The sequence below is a fragment of the Malaclemys terrapin genome, chromosome 5 (genome assembly GCF_027887155.1).
Source record: "Malaclemys terrapin pileata isolate rMalTer1 chromosome 5, rMalTer1.hap1, whole genome shotgun sequence".
NCBI lineage: Eukaryota > Metazoa > Chordata > Testudines > Emydidae > Malaclemys > Malaclemys terrapin.
The window spans coordinates 3,771,666-3,791,271 of NC_071509.1; the positions used below are offsets into that span (position 1 = coordinate 3,771,666).

General features: G+C 49.1%; 1 protein-coding gene across 8 annotated transcripts in view; it reads left to right on the plus strand.

Annotated features, from left to right (window-relative positions):
* The window catches only part of DYSF (dysferlin), a 289,365-nt gene that overhangs the window by 228,094 nt on the left and 41,665 nt on the right, over positions 1-19,606 (plus strand). For all 8 annotated transcript variants that reach the window (XM_054030057.1, XM_054030060.1, XM_054030064.1 and 5 more), the window contains 6 exons: positions 3,862-3,960; positions 5,782-5,910; positions 10,417-10,572; positions 12,270-12,361; positions 15,355-15,525; positions 16,725-16,867. In XM_054030057.1, coding sequence (XP_053886032.1) covers positions 3,862-3,960; positions 5,782-5,910; positions 10,417-10,572; positions 12,270-12,361; positions 15,355-15,525; positions 16,725-16,867 — 790 coding nt within the window. The remainder of the gene's footprint in view (positions 1-3,861; positions 3,961-5,781; positions 5,911-10,416; positions 10,573-12,269; positions 12,362-15,354; positions 15,526-16,724; positions 16,868-19,606) is intronic.

Sequence of the window (19,606 nt, forward strand, 5' to 3'; positions counted from 1 at the left end):
GGGTAACCTGCTGCGTGATGCTGCTTTTAACTGTGAATGGGAGCTTTTTGGGTGGGTGGGTGGGGATTTCACACAGAGCAGTTAAAGAATTGCCTGCGTGGATGATTCATTTAAAAGCAAGCCACAACTTCTCCTGGCCTGGCCCTACTGAGCCCTAACACAACTGATTTTTGTCTCTTTAACGACACTGTGTATTTATTAGCACCGTAATTAAGTGTACTCATACAGGGAGGAGTGGGGTCTAATGGTTAGAGCAGGGAACTGCATATCAAGGCTTCTGGGTTGTATTGCCAGCCCTGCTACTGACTCCCTGTATGGTCCTGGGCAAGTCCCTTAGCTTGTCTATCAAAAAGCCATCCAACCAGCTCTAATAATGATACTGATCTATCTCAGAGGAGGTTGTGAGGTCCAGCTCATTCACATCTGTAGAGTGAAACTCACCCCTATGTGAGGGCCTGCACAGAGACTATGTGCTCTTTTAAGTCCCTTTTAAGTCTTATTTTGAGGGCTTAAATAGGATTTAAGAGAACATATGCCTTGGGCTGGCCCTTTCCACAGGGCTGAATTTGAGCCCTGATCCAGGAAGGCATTTAATTATAGACTTAGATCCCATAGACTTCAATACTGTGATTAAAATTAAGCACATGCTTAAGCGCTTTGCTGAATCAAGGCCTTAGACTCAAAAAGGCGTAGAGATTCTCTGGTGCAAAGTGCCATGTGTTTGTAAAACACTGTTATTTATTAGACATTCTTAGAATGTGAATTAATTTCTCTTAAACATAACCCTTCATTTTGCCTTACCACAGTACTCCATTCTGATACGTCCCTTGGTAAAAGAAAAGGATTGTTAGATTGTAAAGTGAGAAGGGACTGCTGTGAAAATCGAATCTGACCTCCTGCATACCACAGGCCAGGGGATTTCCCAGTATTAATTCCTATTTGAACTAGAGCAGATCTTTTGATTTAAAAGTTGCCAGGGATGGAGAATCCACCACCACCTTCGGTAAATTGTTCCAGTGGTTAATTACACTCACTGTGAAAAATGTCCAGTCTGAATTTGTCCAGCTTCAACTTCCAGCCATCGAATCGTGTTAGACCTTTGCCCGCTAGATTGAAGAGCCCATTATTAAATATCTGTTCCCCAGGTAGGTATTTATGGACTGGGATCAAGTCACCCCATGACCTTCTCTTTGTTAAACTAAATAGATTGAGCTAACTAGATTAATGCGTTGCTCTTCTTTAGTGCCTCTTATGCAGGGATCTCAGCACTTTCTAAACATTAACCAATTTCCCCGAGCACCGCTGTGAGGTAGGTAAAGATTATCCCCATTTTACAGATCGGGGGGCCAAAATGGAGGCACAGAGTGGTGAATTCCCCCGACAGCCATGGGAGACGTGACTGCTCCGCATGTCTGAAAAATTAGGCCGCTTAGGGCTTGGTCTGATGCTTGCTGGTGTCAGTGGCGAAGCTCCCATCAGAATCAGGGCCTGACTGTGGTGTCTGTCTATGGATCACGGTGCCTGGCTTGAGGTACCCAGCTGTGAAAAGTCTCAGCCCAAGTGACTTGCCCATGGCCATGTACCCAAGGACAGAGGCCCAGCACAGGGTAAATGTCCCACTTATGTCTGTTGTCGGGTTGAGTGCGACTCCAGTGGCTCCTTGGCCCCGTGCTGGCTCTCTGCCCAGGATATGGATTCCACCCCCGCTGAATCAGTAGCCGAGCTGGAAATAGAAACCCAGACTCCCAGTTCTGCCCTCTGATCAGTACACAGCCCGGCTTCCCAGATAAGACACTTAAAGTGCTTTTGGCTGTTGCCTGATGATTAAATCAAATCCCCCTATCCAGTCACTTGCGTATTGGGTCCTTTGCTTTAACTGGCTTTTCCATTTGCAGGCAAAACGATTAATGTCCTTTGCTATTAACATTCCAGCTGCTTCCTCTGGGTTTTCTTCTTCTTCTTCTTTCTTTCTGTAACATCAGTAGAAATCAGCAAAAATATCTAACCCAATGCTTTGTCTTGGGGCTGCAGAAGATACCATGGGTAAGTCGTCAGATTAGTTTAAGTGCTTTCTTTGTAACTTGGTACCTGTGGAATGTCAGAATAAAGCCGTGGTGGTTAGGACGTAGATTTTTAAACAATAAAACAAAGGGCGTGATGAAAGGCAAGATTTGAAAAAACGAAGGCAGCCGAGGCCTCAGAGCTAATTTATGTAATATTGCTATTAAAAACAATGTCTATTCAAGACAGCAATTTCAAGCCTGCACTGTTGGCTTAAAATCGAAATCCAATAAACCTCTACTCTGATTCCTCCATTAGGTCAGTGTGATGGAATTTTGTGGACTTCTAAAATAAGACATCATTAGTTTTCAGGAATGTTTCATGAATCACAGTCAAAGCCCCTTCATCTTCGCTTGCATAAATTTCAAAATTGTGCACTTATAATAAAATAATATATATTTTCAGAACCCGACAGCCGGCTTTCTCCTTGGAATAATATCCGCAGTCCTGAAAGCCCATTATCTCTCCCAGTTTACATAACAGATGAGGTGAAATCTCCTTACCGGCCTTGAGTTTCCTGCCATTCACTTTTAAAAGTCTTAAGCTTATGAGATTGGTGATTTCTGTTTCTTGAATAGATCTGCATAGTTGTTACGTTCTTCTAGAGAGCGGTGGAATTTCTTGGGATCAGGGTTTGTTTTAAGGGATATAGTTAGTACTATGGTAATGTATAGGAGACCAAGGCATGGACCTTGGCCCCCTTGCATTATGCACTTTACAAACAGAACAAAAGGGCAATTCCGGCCCCAGAAAGTTTGCAACCTAAGCTTAGAGTTGGGGAGTAGGTTTTATTTATCAGATATCCCAGCACATATCCTCAGCATTCTGAGACACATGGCCCTGTTAGTCTGGGGGCTGTTATTATAACCCGTCCTTCCTTTCACATGGAGATCCCCAGCGGAGGGCCACCAAGGTCGGCAAAAAGCTGCCATCTGGAAACAAATTCTGATGGCTTCGTCTCCAGAACATCTTTGACCCACTCCTGGGGTGAGATTCACCTCTGTGCAGAGAGGTCTAGGCACCACTTCGAATCCTGAATGCTCAAGTGTTGTCTGACAACCTCTGTCTTGGCTACCACACCGGGGATTGTACCAGCAACCAGGGACCTTCAGAGCTACAAGAAAGACTCTATACAGCTTGGGCTAAAGAGACAGATCTTAATAGAATCTCGGGTTGGAAGGGACCTTAGGAGGCATCTAGTCCAACCCCCTGCTCAAAGCAGGACTAATCCCCAGATTTTTACCCCACTTCCCTAAATGGCCCCCTCAAGGATTGAACTCAGAATCCTGGGTTTAGCAGGCCAACGCTCAAACCACTGAGCTATCCCTGCTCCTGTAACAGTTTGTAACATGTCAAGTCCACACTACAGTTTTGCTGGTTGGGTCTGTGTAAAAACCACACCCTCTCACCAACATAACTACGGTGGCAAAGCGTAGACGGGCAGCGGTGCTGACAGAAGAGTTTTTTTGGAATAGCTAAAGTCATTTGGGGAGGTGGTGTTTCTATGCCGACAGGAAAACTCCCTCTGTTGGCGCACACTGTGTCCTCACTGGGGGCTCTGCTGGTGTAGCTATCCTGGTCGAGCTGCATCAGAAGAGCCTGTGTAGTGTAGACAAGGCCACAGGCTCGCTGTTCTGTGGCTCAGCCCACAGAGGGATGTGTAACACCCACTGGGTATATGAGCTTGGTGCTGGTTCTCTGCATGGGGTGAATATTAACCATAGCACTTACGTTAAATGGTGCGGTTTTCGCCGGGTGGTTTCCCAAGGGAGATACTTTATTTTTCCCCAACTCCTCCAGGAGGAAGAGTTCATCGACTGGTGGAGCAAGTTCTACGCTTCGACGGGGGAGAGAGAGAAATGCGGCGGCTACTTAGAGAAGGGCTTTGACACACTGAAGGTAACCTCATCTCCTTGTGGCTGAGGCCTTGTAGCAGCTGGCTGACACTGATTGTCTATGGAGTGAGATTTCTTTTAAAAGGGGAGCTCCAGTCGAGGGGTGTTTTTTCCAGATCTGATTCTGAAATCAGTGGGAGTTTTGCTGTTGATTTCAATGGGAGCTGGGTTGGGTCCTTGGGACATCAGTGGCATGACTCCCATGTGTAAAGTTAAGCACAGGAGTGGAGCTGGTTGTGGAGCCCTCCCCAAAAAAACCAAAACTTTTTTTGGACAAAATTAGAGTACTGAACATTTTGGCCGGGGTGCCTCATGGAAGCTGTAGTTTCAGTGTCTCATGCTCCCATTCACCTCTATAGACCCGGCTCCCTGGTCAGACTGCATCTCCCATAATACACAGTCTCCCCTCTTGGAGAAGGGTGGCAGTGCATCATGGGAGTCCTTGGTCATGGGAGATGTAGTCTGGCTGGGGAGCCCAGACCATAGAAGAGAAGGGGAACATGAGACAATTGAACTGCAAGTCTCATGAGGCACCGAGGCACCCTTCCTTAACTGAAGTATTTCTTTTTAGGGGCGTTCCCTTTTTTTTTGGTGAAAAATTCAGATTTCCTCCAGAAAACAAACATTGTTCAGAAAAATTTTGTTTGGTAGAAAACCCAATTTTCTGTTGAAAAACAGTTTCAACAGCTGGAAATTTTTTGACCGGCTGTCTGCACAAGTAACTGTTCACAGCATCGAGGCTTATGGGCTGGGTGTGGCGGGGAGCTACCAGTCTACAAGAGTGTGGGGTGGCCACTCATTCAGTCTCCAAATATTGGTCATTCTTGTACCACCGGGAATGGCATGGGCTTGCCCCTGCTGGCGTGATCTCACATGCCCGGCATCTACAAGGTCACACCAGTGGGGGTGCAGTGGCATGCTTTCAAACTAACATACCCCATCTGATACTGGACAAAACCATGTCTGGTTTTGTTTCAGCACTGGGCTGGGCACTAACCACCCAAAAAGAGGACTGTCTGGTTTATAACCGAACAAATGACCTGCCTAGGAGAGCGTGTACCTCAAGGAGAAGAATTGTTAAGGCTGGTACAAGAGGGATGAATTAAGTCCTCAATCCCACAGTGACGAGTGTAGCATAACAACCCCCGTTGAATGTAAAACAGGGAAATCATCGCCTGGCTGCCAGGAACGGTGCGATCCCTTGGGCCGTGGAAGACCCTCCATGGGGAAGCAGCGGGAGCCCTGTTGCTTGATAGGTCTACACTGGAATTCATAACCCACAGCTGGCCTGTGCCGGCTGACTTAAGCTCACGGGGCTCGGGCTAAGGGGCTGTTTCATTGTTGTGTAAACATTCCGGCTCAGGCTGGATCCCCGGCTCTAGGCCCAAGCTAGGGGGGAGGGTCCCAGAGCCCGGGCTGCAGCCCAAGTCCAAATGTCCTCACCTCAATTGGACAGCCCCACGAGCCTGAGTCAGTTGACCTGGGCCAGCCGCGGGTCTCTAATTGCAGTGAGGGCAAACCCTGAGTCATTTAAAACCTCAAAGTGCTTGGAGAGTGACAATCCCACGTTGGCCTCAAGGGACGGTCTAGGTTAGTGGTTTTCAACCTGTGGTCTGCGGACCCCTAGGGGTCAGCAGACAATGTCTAAGGGGTCTGTGAAAGGTTGTTGTTACCATAGTGATCTGAAAGGCCTTCTCCACCCCTGATCTCTAGGGCTCTGGGAGTAAGGAGATACAGAGGCATCCATGGTATTGTGCAGATGGTGTGCACCCTGTGCTTTATGGGTGAAATTCATTCTTTTACTCAGAGGGGTTTTCCTCCTTAGGTCTATGAGACGGAGCTGGAGAATATGGAGGAATTTGAGAGGCTCTCCGACTTCTGCCACACCTTCAAGCTCTACCGCGGCAGAACGCAGGACGCTAACGAAGATCCCTCGGTGGTGGGGGAATTCAAGGTCCGATGGACTCTCTTTATACCCAGAGTCACTTTACCTAGCAGTAGTCATTGGAAACTAGCAGCTAATCCTTCTAGCACCTGCCCATGAATATTTCTTTGTTATAAACCATGGAAGGATCTGTTGGAACCCAGGCCTGACAGAAGTTGGGAACGTTGCAGAGGGCAGAGCAGACAAGAGTTGGTGCTTAACACTGCAAACACAGGGTGTGATTTCAGCTCGTGTAGACCTACCCCAGGTAGCTCTAATTTAGCTAGTGTAGGTCGCAGAGCAGTGAGGCCGTGGCAGCTCGTTTAGCAAGGGCTAACCCCATGAATAATTACCCAGAGTTCCAGGGGGGGTTGTTCAGTGGCTTCCCTGCACATGTGTCTGAGCTCGCTAGCTGGGCTCTGATTGCTCAAGTTGCAATGACACCCTGCGATTACAATAGAGGGGCTCGGCAGAATTGGATTTGTATTTTCTTAAAATTTCGGCAGCTAATATCAATGCTTGTTTTGGGTTTTTTCCCCCTATTTTTATTTACTGACATGTTCACAGTGGCGTGAAATTATGGGCTGGAAGCATTTATTTTTATTTTCATCAATTTAAAGTTTCACAGTTGCAGGAAAGTATGGCGGGCCAGACGACGAGGGCGTCAGATAATTATTTAATGACAAGAGATGAAAAAACTTAAAGCTTTATAATTGTTAAAACACAATCTATCAACATTGTATGTCATAGACTTATAGGGCTAGACAGGACCGCAAGGGTCATCTAGTCAAACCCTCTGCCAAGATGCAGGATTTCTTGTGTCTAAACCGTCCAAGACAGATGGCACTGTTGTATGCAGTGTAGTTGTAGCTGTGTCGGTCCCAGCATATTAGAGAGACAAGGCAGGTGAGGTGTAATATCTTTTATTGGACCAACTTCTGGTGGTGAGAGACAAGCTTTGGAGCCACACAGAACTTTTCTTCAGGTCTGGGAAAAGTACTCCTAGCCTCACAGCTAAAGGCAAGGTGGAACAGGTTGTTTAGCATAAGTAGTGAGCACATATTGTAAGGGACAATTCAAAGTAGAATGGCCCATTAGCACCTCTGCAGTCATAGGACAAAAAGAGCGGGGTTAGTGGGTTACAGGTTGTTGTAATAAGCCAGAAATCCAGTGTTTCTGTTCAGTCCATGGGTTTTTGTGTCCAGCAAAGTAATGAATTGTTGGTGTTGATCACTGTAGCAGGGGAGATATGGTGGCAGGTTTTGTATCTTGTTCTATCCAGGTTTGGTGCTGCTTTGAGTTGGTCTGTGGGGAGTTTGCTTCTGCTGATGAGCTTGCAGAGGTTGGGGGGTTATTTGAAGGCCAGAAGAGGGGGTTCAGGAAAGATTTCTTTTAGGATGGGGTCCCCATCAAGTATGGGTTGTAGTTGTTTGATGATACCCTGTCTGGGTTCCAGTGTGGGGTGGTACCTGACAGCCAACTCAGTGTGGCACCAGACCCTGCTAGAACAACAGATGTAAAACCTGCAGACATATCTTCACTGCTACAATGATCAACACCCCCCACAACACACCTTTCAAGATCCCTGCATCCTACACATGCTGAACCTCATCCAGTGCATTAAATGCCCCAATAACCACCATATGGGTGAAACCAGACAATCACTGCGCTCTCGAATGAACTCACACAGAAAAATGATAAAAGACAAAAACAACCTATCGCCCGTGGGCGAACACGTTTCACCAAGCAATCACTCCGTATCTGACCTCTCAGTCCTCATCCTCAAAGGAAACCTGCACGGCACTTTCAAAAGATGGCTGCAAAACACTAAGCCTTGGTCTCCACTACAGAATTCCTTTGAGAGAGCTATGTTGCTCTGCTCAGGCGGGTGAATAATCCATACTCCTGAGCAACGTAGTAATACCGACCTAAGCGCTGGTGTAGACGTCTCCCACCGACATAGCTACCGCCTCTCGCGGAGGTGGAGTTATTAAGCTGATGGGAGAGCTCCCTCCTGTTGGCTTAAAGCGTCTTCACTAGAAGCACTACTGGTGCAGCGGCACATAATGCAAATTTCTGGCTTAGACCTGCCCTTAAAATCACAGACTGAACACAGACACTGGATTTCTGGTTTATTACAACAATCTGTAACCCACTAACCTCTTTGTGTCCTATGAGGGCAGAGGTGCTAATGGGCCACTCCACCTTGAATGATCCCTTACAATACATGCTAACTATTTATGCTAAACAATCCGTTCCACCTTGCATTTTGCTGTGACGCTGGATGTACCTTTCTGAGACCTGAAGAAGAGCTCCTTAGGTATGTCTACACAGCAAAGAAAAACCTGCGGCTGGCCCGTGCCAGCTGACTTGGGCTCATGGGGCTCGGGCTGTGGGGCTGTTTCACGGCTGTGTAGACTTGGGCTGGAGTCTGCGCTCTGGGACCCTCACACTTCGCAAGATCCTAGAGCCCAAGCTCCATCCCAAGCCCAGACACCTACACAGCAATGAAACAGTCCCACAGCCCGAGTCCCGTTAGCTCGAGTTGGCTTGCACGGGCCAGCCACGGGATGCTAGTTGTTGTGTAGACACACCCTGTGTGTCTCAAAAGCCTGTCTGTCTGTCTCACCAACAGAAGTTGGTTCAATAAAAACCACCTTGTCTCTCTGACATCGTATGTCAAAATTGTAGCCTTAGAATGTGAGGGTTGGAAGGGACCTCAGGAGGTCATCTAGTCCAACCCCCTACTCAAAGAAGGACTAATCCCCAGACAGATTTTTACCCCAGTTCCCTAAATGGCCCCCCTCAAGGATTGAACTCACAACCCTGGGTTTAGTAGACCACTGCTCAAACCACTGAGCTATCCCTCCTCCTGCTTAATTTAACTCTCATTAGTTCTCAAGGAGCATTTTTCTTACTTGGCCTGTCGGTAAATTTAGATTATTATCGATGGAAATATTTTTTTTGTTGGTTTCTGTGTGTACAGTGAAATCGATGTTCACCGGCATTTACTGATAAAAATCGAACCCTTCCACGTCTAAGTGTAGACAAATCCCAAGTCACCTCTAGAGCCCATGTAATGGATAAGATGTTAGTCCTGATGCAATGGCCTGTTATTATTTATTTGTATTGCAGTAGCACCTAGAAGCCCTGGTCTGCTCCACCCCATTGTGCTAGGAGCTGTACAAACATAGAACAAACAAACAATCCCTGCCCCGAAGTGCTTACAATCTAAGTAAGAAGTTGTTGCACTTAACACCATTGTAGTGTTTCTGGCAGAGTGCAACTGCTGTGTTTCACTCAGAGGGGGCAGCATTTCAGTGGTGGGCAAGCGATTCTCCACAGTGCATGTGGGAGAGAGAATGTGCATTGTATGCTGTCACCAGAGCACTTTGGGATCCTGCCGAATGAAAGGTTTTGTAGAAACAGAATGTATTGGTGCTTATTAGGATGAATTATTTCCTATTAGCACCCCCGTGGAGAACTGGCCATAAAAGTGTACTAACAAACGCAGTCAGAGCAACGTCTGACTGCCTTATCCCCTGGCGATGGCTACATTCTGCACTTCAGAACCGGTACAGGCTTAGACATAATCCATGTGGAAAATCACATCTGGAGTCAGCATTGCCTGGGGATGACTGGGTCAAAACAATGGAGTATCTTTCTTCCGTGGGGCGGGGAGAGCATGTGTGTGAGAGGACTGCCAGGCTGTCTACGCAAGTGCTCGGAGCCAGTCCCTTCAGGGCACTCGCTCCACCAGTCTCTCTTTGAATGGATCTGTAGCACATGATGCTTTGTGCGTGTAAAGCACCTTTTCATCTGAGGATCTCGGCTCCTTAAAAACATTAAGAGCTCAATTCTCATTTGCACGAATGGTCCTTTGCACCATTCTGGCAGCGTAAGGGGACAAATGATGGTAGTGTAAAAGAGAATCAAGGCCTAAGTAATTCTGCCCCAGGCGACCTTTGCATAGTAATTAACAGTATATAGGATATGTTTACACTGCAATTAAACACCTGCGACTGGCTCTGGGCTGAGGGGCTGTTTAATTGTGGTGTAGACGTTCAGGCCCGGGCTGGCATCTGGGCTCTAGGACCCTGCTAAGGGGGAGGACCCCCCTTGCGAGCCCGAGTCAGCTGGCACGGGCCAGGCGCGGGTGTCTAACTGCAGCGTAGACTTACCCATAGGCATCACTTTACCAATCTACTACTGACTCGCCGCCCCCTCTGGGTTGAAACACAGCGACTGTTTAACAGCTTTAGGACAGGAAGTGAAGGATTGCTCCTCTATTCCGTATGGCGCTCTGTCCCCCTCTGGTGGTGTGTGGGACACAGAGAGAGGTTACGCAGCAGAAGGATACGCTGAAAGATTCTGAGGTTCCATCCTTCCTGCTGATGACTTGCCTGGGGATGTGGTGTTACACAAGCAGCATTGCACTGATTTGCCCTGAGTTCAGTCACACAGTTGCCAGCTATTAGCATTTGTAGTGTAACACGCCCGCATGTGCACACGTGTGACTGCTCAATGTCTTTTCAGGGCTCGTTCAAAATGTACCCCCTCCCGGATGACCCAAGAGTGCCGGTCCCACCACGCCAGTTCCATCAGCTCCCAGCCAAAGGGCCCCAGGAGTGTCTCATCAGGATTTACATCATCCGTGCCTTCGACTTGCAACCCAAGGACTCCAACGGAAAGGTATCCTTCAGGGGAGCATCTGGGAGATGTGGCAATGGGGCTGAGGGCAGAAATGCTGGGGTGGAATTCCCTGGTCTGTGTCAGGAGCGGCAGAAGTGCCCTAAAAGTGTGTGTGGGGGGGCCACAGGTGCCCGAACTGTGGCCCCGCTCTTGCACCACCCCTTCTCTCCAAGGCCCTATCCTCGCACCACCCCTTCCCCCTGAGGCCCGGCCCTTGTTCCGCCCCTTGCCCCCGAGCCCCCGCCCTCACACTGCCCCTTCTCCCAAGACCCCACTCCCGTGCTGCCTCTTCCCCGCAAGACCCCGACCCGCTCGCTTCTCTCTGCCCCATCCCCTCATCGCTCACACTTCTGGCCTTGGCATCTAGGAAAAAACTAACACCAACTTGTTTCTTCAAAGTGTCATTTCCATGATTCTGAAGCCCCAGGGCCTAAGCTCTCCTATATTCTTGTTGGGCTTTTCAGTAGAGCAGGTGGCAATATCCAAATTCATTTCTGCCCAAAATTTCAAAGGAAGCAAAAATTTCCTTCAAAAAAAAAATTTTGGGGGGGAGAAATCTTCAGAAACAATTTTTTTGACCATTTAAAATGAAAAGAAATTTGTTTTTGGTTGAAATGAAAAATTTCCTTTTTGTTTTCATTTTTAAAAAACAACAAAAACCATTTTCTGAAACTCACTTTTCACCCTGGAAACGATTAAAAAATGGAGAGGAGGAGAGGGAGGAAAACCCAAAAATGAAAATCAATTTTTTTTTTCAGTTTTCAAAAACTGACACGAAATGAAAACTTTCCATATAGGAGCTTTCCTTCAAAGAATTTCAGTGAAATCAGAAGTGTCTTGGGTTGGAAAACCATTTTCTGTCAAAAAAAAAAATAAAAAAAATTTAAGGTTAAACCATCTCCCCTTCCCAGTATGCTTTGATTCTTCCTGCTTAATGCAGCCAGGAGAAAAGTGGCCGCTTCTTACTCAGTGCCTGTGGCTTTGAATTCATGCAGTAGTGGTTTATGCATTTAGCTCCAGAGGTCCCAGGTTCAATCCTACCCACCTGACCGAGGTCTGTTGGTATTACATAAGTACTGACTTTTATTTTTCCACAGGGGCGTTCCACCCCTGCTCTGCCTCGAGGCCCCACCTCACTCCACCCCCTTCCCAAAGGCCCCATCCTTGCTCCATCTCTTCCTGCCCCTGCTCCAACCCTCCCCTGAGGACCCCGCCTCTCATTGCTCTCCGCCCTACCCCAAGTGCCTCCCCCAGCCGCCAAACAGCTGATTGGCAGCCCTGCCGATCAGCTGTGGCTGGTGGGTGCTGATCACCCACTATTTTTTTTTCCATGGGTGCTTGAGCCCCAGAGCACCCCTGGAGTCGGTGCCTATGGGGTCATGAGATCTTCAAGGCAACTCTGTTAATCCCCTTCCATGCTGTGCCCTTGGTTGCTCATCCCCACTGCCTGTCCATGCGCATACAAGGCCTGGAACAGGAGTCGCAGCTGGGTCAGTCAGAACTAGCACCCAAGGGAATTTATTATGAATCTGTCCCCCTTGCTGACGTGGGGTGTTCCTCAAGGGCCTGTTCATGGAATAAGGGGTTGATCCACCTGACTAAGGGTGGCAGAATCTGGTCCTTATTATTATTGTTGTTGAAGATGAGTCTGTAGCAGTCCCACCTCCTGTGTTCTTTTTTTCCTCCTGTCTTTGTAGTGTGACCCCTACGTGAAGATTTCGGTGGGAAAGAAATCCATAAATGACCAGGACAATTACATCCCGTGCACGCTGGAGCCCGTCTTCGGAAAGTACGTTTCTCTTTCGCTTCAATTCCAGGTGGGGACGGTGGGACTTGCCTCCCAAGGCAGGATCACAAGCAAAGCGGAAAGAGCAGGAAAGGGAGAGGAAGACAAAGGCTGGTGTCAGAGAGCACGGATGGTCTTGTGGCTGAGGCAGTGCTTTGGGACTTGCAAGGTTTTAGTTCAGTTCCGGACTCTGTGTGATCCTGGGCGAATCATTTACTCTCTGTTCTTTATCTGTGAAATAGGGGTAATAGTACTGAGTCAGACCAGTGGTCCATCTAGCCCAGCATCCTGGCTTCCGACCATGGCTGGTGCCAGGTGCTTCCAAGGGAATGAACAGAACAGAGCAGTTATGGAGTGATCCATCCCCTGTCATCTAGTCCCAGCGTCTGGCAGTCAGAAGTTTAGGGAGCATAGTTCTGCATCCCTGACCATCTTGGCCAATAGCCATTGATAAACCCATCCTCCGTGAACTTATCTCATTCATTTTTTAACCCGGTTAGACGTTTGGCCTTTAAAACATCCCCTGGCAACCGGTTCCACAGGTTGGCTGTGCGCTGAGTGAAGAAGGACTGCCTTATGTTTGTTTTAAACCCGCTGCCTGTTAATTTCATCCAGTCACCCCTGGTTTGTGTGTTATGTGAAGGGGTAAATAGCACTTCCTTGTTCACTTTCTCCACATCAGTCACGATGTTATAGACCTCCGTCACTTCTCTGCATTGTCTTCTTAGGGCTATAAGGTCTTCAGCTCACGGGCCATCCCTTTACTATGTGTTTGTGTGGCCCATAACACAATGCTGATCTGCTCTCAGTGAGGGCACTAGATGTTACCATGATACATGTAATAATAATGAGCTTGGCTGTCCCGAGCAAGCCGAGGGTAGGGTCTCTTTTACCAGGCTTGGCTTCCAGCCAAAGACCAGTCTAGACAGAGTTCTGCACCTACCACCCCGTCGCTAAGACGAGACGGAAAACCCAGGTCCCGGCTGCTCATGGCTATTAAAGCTCCCATTTCACAAGAGTAACCCTGGGATCCTGGCTGTTTTCCAGCTAGGCCAATTACGATTTGCTGACCTGAATTCCTCCTGCCGCTTTAATTGGAGACACAATCACTCACTTCCCGTCCTCAAAGCTGCTGTACAGTGGTGGGGGTGCTGTTAAAAGGGCATCAGTTCCACCTTGGAGGCAGCCAAGTTTCAGCAGCAGGTGAAGTGACTCCCAGAATTAATGGGCCATTTCCTGGTCATCGGTGTAAACCAGGACTGACTCCACGTGGAAGTCAGTGAAGATCAGCGAGGTCAGGCCAGTGAGTGAGTGAGATGAGAACAAGGCCCACCGTAATGCGCGTGCATGTGTGTATATAATGTCAAGGGAGAGTGAGGACCATCTCCATTGACTTCAGCGCGCTCTACCAGTTTACATCAGCTGAGGATCTGGCCCCAGTGACTCCAGTGGAGCTACACCGATTTACACCAGCTGGGGATCTGAGCCAGAGAGTTTAGAAAATTCTTTGGGATGCTTCTGGAGGAAAGACCCTCCATTTCAAAGTAAGGTATTATAAGAACATAAGAAAGGCCAGACTGGGTCAAACCAAAGGTCTATCTAGCCCAGTCTTCTGTCTTCCAACAGTGGCCAATGCCAGGTGCCCCAGATGGAACGAACAGAACAGGGAATCATCAAGTGATCCAGCCCCTGTCGCTCATTCCCAGCTTCTGGCAAACAGAGGCTAGGGACACCATCCCTGCCCATCCTGGATAATAGCCATTGATGGACTTATCCTCCATGAATTTATCTAGTTCTTTTTTGAACCCTGTTATAGCCTTGGCCTTTACAACATCCTCTGGCAAGGAGTTCCAAGGGTTGACAGTGTGTTGTGTGCAGAAATACTTCCTTTTGTTTGTTTTAAACCTGCTGCCTATTAATTTCACTTGGTGACCCCTAGTTCTCATGTTATGAGAAGGAGTAAATAACACTTCCTTATTTACTTTCTCCACACCAGTCATGATTTTATAAACCTCTATCATATCCCCATCGTCTTTTTTCCAAGCTGAAAAGTCACAGTCTTATTAATCTCTCCTCATACGGAAGCTGTTCCATACCCCTAATCATTTTTGTTGCCCTTTTCTGAACCTTTTCCAATTCCAATATATCTTTTTTTGAGATGGGGCGACCACATCTGCATGCAGTGTTCACGATGTGGGCGTACCGTGGATTTATATAGAGGCAATATGATATTTTCTGTCCCTTTCTTAATGATGCCCAGCATTCTGTTCGCTTATTATTCTGAGGCCGCCATTCACTAGTGATCCCCAGCTCTCATCTAGTTGCTTTCCATCCATTGATTGCAAAGCGAGTCAGGACCATTCCCATTTTGTGGATTGGGAAAGTGAGGCACAGGCTTGCTCAAGATCACACAGAAAGCATCTGACCTGGGCACAGAACCTGGGTCTCCCATGGCCCAGTCCAGTAGCTCACAGCTCTGCGTCAATTGATCAGGCATGGCAGGACGCTGGAGAGACAGGCAGGCCGAAAAGCCCAACATCTGCGTTGTTCTGTTATGTGATGGAGGGTGGAAGACATGAGGTCTGTTTCCACGGGCTTGTCTGTCCTAAGAGGTGATCAGCAACAGACCCCGGGGAAAGCCAAGCACCCCCAGCTCTTCTCTCTGTCACGGGTGGTTGTGCCTCGTGGTTGGAGCAGGAGTCGCTAGTCAGGAATTGGAGCCCAGGGTCAGAGCCGGAGTCAGAGCCAGGGTCACAGGTGAGGAATCGGAGCTGAGGGTCAGGAACGGGTTACCGGTATTAAGGCTGGGAACAAGCAGACACAGGGTCTATCACAGCCTTGGGTGAATGCTTTGAGCAGCCACTGAACTGCTGCCGCTGGGCCTAAGAGCTGGTTTGCTGCCTCCTCCCACCAGTCAGGAGGTGGAGCCAACCAAGGAGCTGACTCCAGGCCAGGACCTGATCCCTGACACGCTCTTGTTCTTCCCCTTTCCACAGGATGTTTGAGCTGACCTGCACTCTGCCTTTGGAGAAGGACCTGAAGGTTACTCTCTATGACTACGACCTCTTGTCGAAGGATGAGAAGATTGGCGAGACCGTCATAGACCTGGAGAACCGGTTCCTGTCGAAATTCGGGGCCCGGTGCGGCCTGCCCCAGACCTACTGCATGTAGGTACTTCTGATAGCCCAGGTGGCACTGAGCTGCCCTGTCGGGGAGATGTGGCTGGGTCAAGGAGGGAACATACCCAGCACCATCCTGGGCACCTGCATCTGTTGTGGTATCAGCCCACTGACACGCCAGGGAGAGGCGTTGCCAAGGGAGCTCTAGGTGATGTGTCAGAATGTCACCGTCACGCCATGTGATACCTCCTGGGCCCTGCATGGCTGGTGCCAGAACCTCCAGGGCTTCCCACGAGCACGTGGGAGTCAGCCTGCCAAAACCAGAGTCGTCCTGCAGATATTGGGGTGGGGACAGGTTTTAGGGGAGGTTTCAGGGGAGGCTGGATAATGCGCTCAGGGGGTGGCAGCCACGGAGGGGAGGCAATATCCTAGTTACATGGGAGGGGGTCCTGGTATGGGAAAGGTGGAGACCCCCTGGGCGAGGTGGCCTAATAGGATAGGGAATAAAGGACTGGGCTGAATTTTGGCTGGACGCTCAAGCCAGACTGCCCCTGTCTGTGTAGCCGTGCTGCTGGAAGGGGGCATCAGGGGCCCGGTACAGTTCCCGGATTCTCTGCCCTGCCTCCCAGCAGTGGTACAGGGGACAGCAGCTGAGGGAGAGTCGGCCTCGGGAGAGAGGAGCCGGCTCCGTAGTTTCTCTCTGTGTAGCAGCTTGACCTGGGTGTCTCAAAGGGAGGGGCCCTCAGGCCAGGCCCGCGGCAGCTTTGCCCAGCTGCACCAATACGTGAACGAAGTCCCAGCCTCGTGTGGTAGGCGTGTGAGACGGGCAAGACTTTCAGGTCACTTCCTGCTAGCATGCAGTCGGTCCCTACAATTTGAAATGTCTCCGCTAAAGGGGCTCCCCTCATCTCCCCTGGGAGACGGCCACATTCAGCCTGAGGTTTCCTCTGCCTGTTCTGGGGGAGATTCATCCTCAGGGAGGGGGCCAGCTCAAGAAATGCGCCGCGTACCGCCATTACCTCACTGTGCCTCGGTCTGTCCCCTAGAACAGCTCCTCTCCCGCCATGGTGCTTCCACCCTCAGCTCCTTGCTGACCCTTAGAGCTCAGTTTGTGTTTCTTTAAAAAATATCCTGGCCTTATTCACCCCCGCTGTAGTTCTGCCCGTCAGTTGCCCCTGGAACAGTCGCGGCCTTTGGAGGCAGGGTGTATTTTACAACACTTTGTTTTTACTAATGTCTTGCTTCAGTTCTGGACCCAACCAGTGGCGAGACCAGCTCCGACCTTCCCAACTGCTCCATCTCTTCTCCCTGCAACGCAACTGCAAAGCTCCCATCTACAAGCCAGACCGGGTCATATTCAGGGAGCAGGAGTACGTCCTCTCTGAGTTCGGTAAAGGAGTCTCCTCACATCCATAAACCATTTCCCTGCCCCCCGCCCCATTATTGCACTGGAGACTGGCAGCTTGTGAAACAGGGTAGCAAAACTGATGGTGAAGATGAACAGTCGAGCTGATTTACAGTGAGAACTCAGATCATGTTGCTTTGAGCAGGGGGTTGGACTAGATACCTCCTGAGGTCCCTTCCAACCCTGATAGTCTATGATTTTGTGATTCTATGAAAACCCACATGGCCAGCCCAAAGGAGCTGCCAGCATTATAGAATCTGTATTGCTCCTAGAAGCTCCTAGAACTGCAGCCCAGATCGAGGCCCCGTTATGCTAGGCATTGTACATACACATAGGGCCAGTCCCTGCCCCAAAGAGCTCACAGGCTAAACAGATTAGACAGCCCAAGAGTGGGAGAAAGGAAGAATGGTCCTGTTCCTTTTATAGAGGTGGAACAGAGAGATGAAGTAAGTGACTTTCCCAAGGTGCTGTGGGGACTCTGTGATATACTCAAGGATTGAACCCAGAACTCCAGTTCAATGCCTTAACCACAAGGCCACTCTTCCATCAGCTCAATACCTTCTGGAACTGGAGCAAACCCTGGCCAAACCCATACGGACACCGCTCTCGTCAGGAGGAATTAGCGCCTGGGCCTTCAGCTGCACAAATGCAGGCTCTAGCACTGAGCAGAAGGAAATCTGCCGCAGCGTGCAGGTAGCAATCTGCTGGACTTGCTGGGTATGTCGCTAGAGGGCGACAAATATCGCATACACCGGGCCAGCGTAACACACCCTTACCTTTATCCTAATACAGCTTGAAAGGCGGTAGCATTATAGCTACAAACGTGTGTGAGCTAAAGCCAGGTGGAAATCTCTGATTTCGAGGACAATCTGCTGTGGTATACACATGAATGGTATTTCTGTGCACGGTTGAAATCTGCCAGGATTCAGCATTTTGCCAGGAGGGTGGAATTCCACCTCTTTGGACTCAAAACAATGTATTTCTGTCCAGCCAAAGAGGCGATAACACACCATGCAAATATGTAGGGGCGCCGAAAGGTGTCAGTTTCCTCATGAGCTCTGACAAGCACAGAGGGTTGTGTGATCACCCAGCTGCACTTTGCTTGCAGAGGGGCTGATATTTACAAGTGGCACAGCGACCTGGGGTACGTAGCAGAGATACAAACCACTCTCAAATGTTGTAGGGCTTTGCTGCACAGACCCCTCTTGGAAGGAGCCAAGAAGCAGCCACTTCTTCACAGCCTCCCGTTCTGTGTCAGGTTTTCACCGAGGGCTGGAGAGGTGTTAAGTTGAGTGGGGCTCGTCTCTCCCCCGCCCAGCCTGCCTTTCACCTTGCTTTCTTTTAATGGCAATCACTTCAAAACCAGAACAAAGCTTGGGGGTTTGACCTCAGCGAGATCTGGAAACCAGCTGTGTGTGCAGAACAGTGTCAGATGTGAACCTGGCGGGGCATAAAGTGAAGCCATTAAATACGAGAGCAGGGGTTTTACAAGCACTGTGCCCAGACCATTATTTCATAACCCCCACATTGTTGGTTTCAGAGAGAGGTTTTTATTTCTGAGCCTCACACACAGACACACCCAAGCCAGGTTTCCAGGGCTTGGGGAAAATCCCGTGTGTATGAAGTTTAACCCCTTCAAGGCACTGCCAAGAGAGAAGCTGGGATCTATCACCTGAAAGCAGGAGAGCTGTAATAATATTGATATAGCGCATTTCATTTCAAAGGCCCCCGGGGTGCTTTGAACTGACTCTCAGCTCTGCTGAAATGCAGCCACCTCTGGAGTGGAGGACTCCCAACAAATCAATGCATAGATCTGTGGAAAGAGCAAGTTTTGGCTCAGGACAATTGGAGATACACTCCCTCCTCTTCCATAAAACAGTGTGGGAACTTTCATGTCTGCGCAGAGCAGACTAGGACCTTAGTTGTTGTCTGATCTTGTCCAATAAGAGTAGACAATGCACCTTGTCCCAAAGTACGGAGAAGGGAGCTGTGACTGAAACGTGATTCGGAAGGTAGGACCCTTCTGGCATTCATTGAATGCGTGTCCGTGTGCGTGCACACGTGTGCGGATTGGCCAGATTGTCAGCAGAGGTCAGCACAATGGAGGAACGTTCTGTGCTGGCCTCTTGTGAAAATCTGATCAGAAATATCACAGGGGGAGCTGCGGCACTGAATACTGCTGAAAATCCAGCTGCGAATGGGTGTTTTTATGTAATCACTAAGGGCCCGATTCACCTCTCCAGTGGTTAGGATGTTAACCTGGGACTTGGGAGACCTGGGTTTGATTCCTTGATCTGCCACAGACTCCCTGTGTGACGTCGGGACAGTCACTTAGCCTCTCTGTGCCTCAGTTTCCCCATCTGTACAATGGGGACAGGAGCCCTGCCCTCCCTCATGGGTGTGTGGGAGGATAAATACAGTAAAGTGTGGGAAATGCCATGAGACCTACTGATGAAAAGCGCTATGGAAGAGCTGAGGTTAGTGGAGTTGCTCCTTATTCATAGCGATGCCAGGAGAGAAGACCCTGGCCTGGGTACAAGCTGTGATTTCATTGGTTTCAGGAGTGCCCCTCCGCGGCCCTAGGCACGTTAGAAAGATGGGTTAAACTGACCCGTTTTGAACAATGTCAATCAAACCTTAAGAAAAACATATCCAGACCTCTGAGCAAACTCCCCCAAATGGTCCCATTCCCCTTCCCATCTCCAGCCACTCTACCCGAAACCA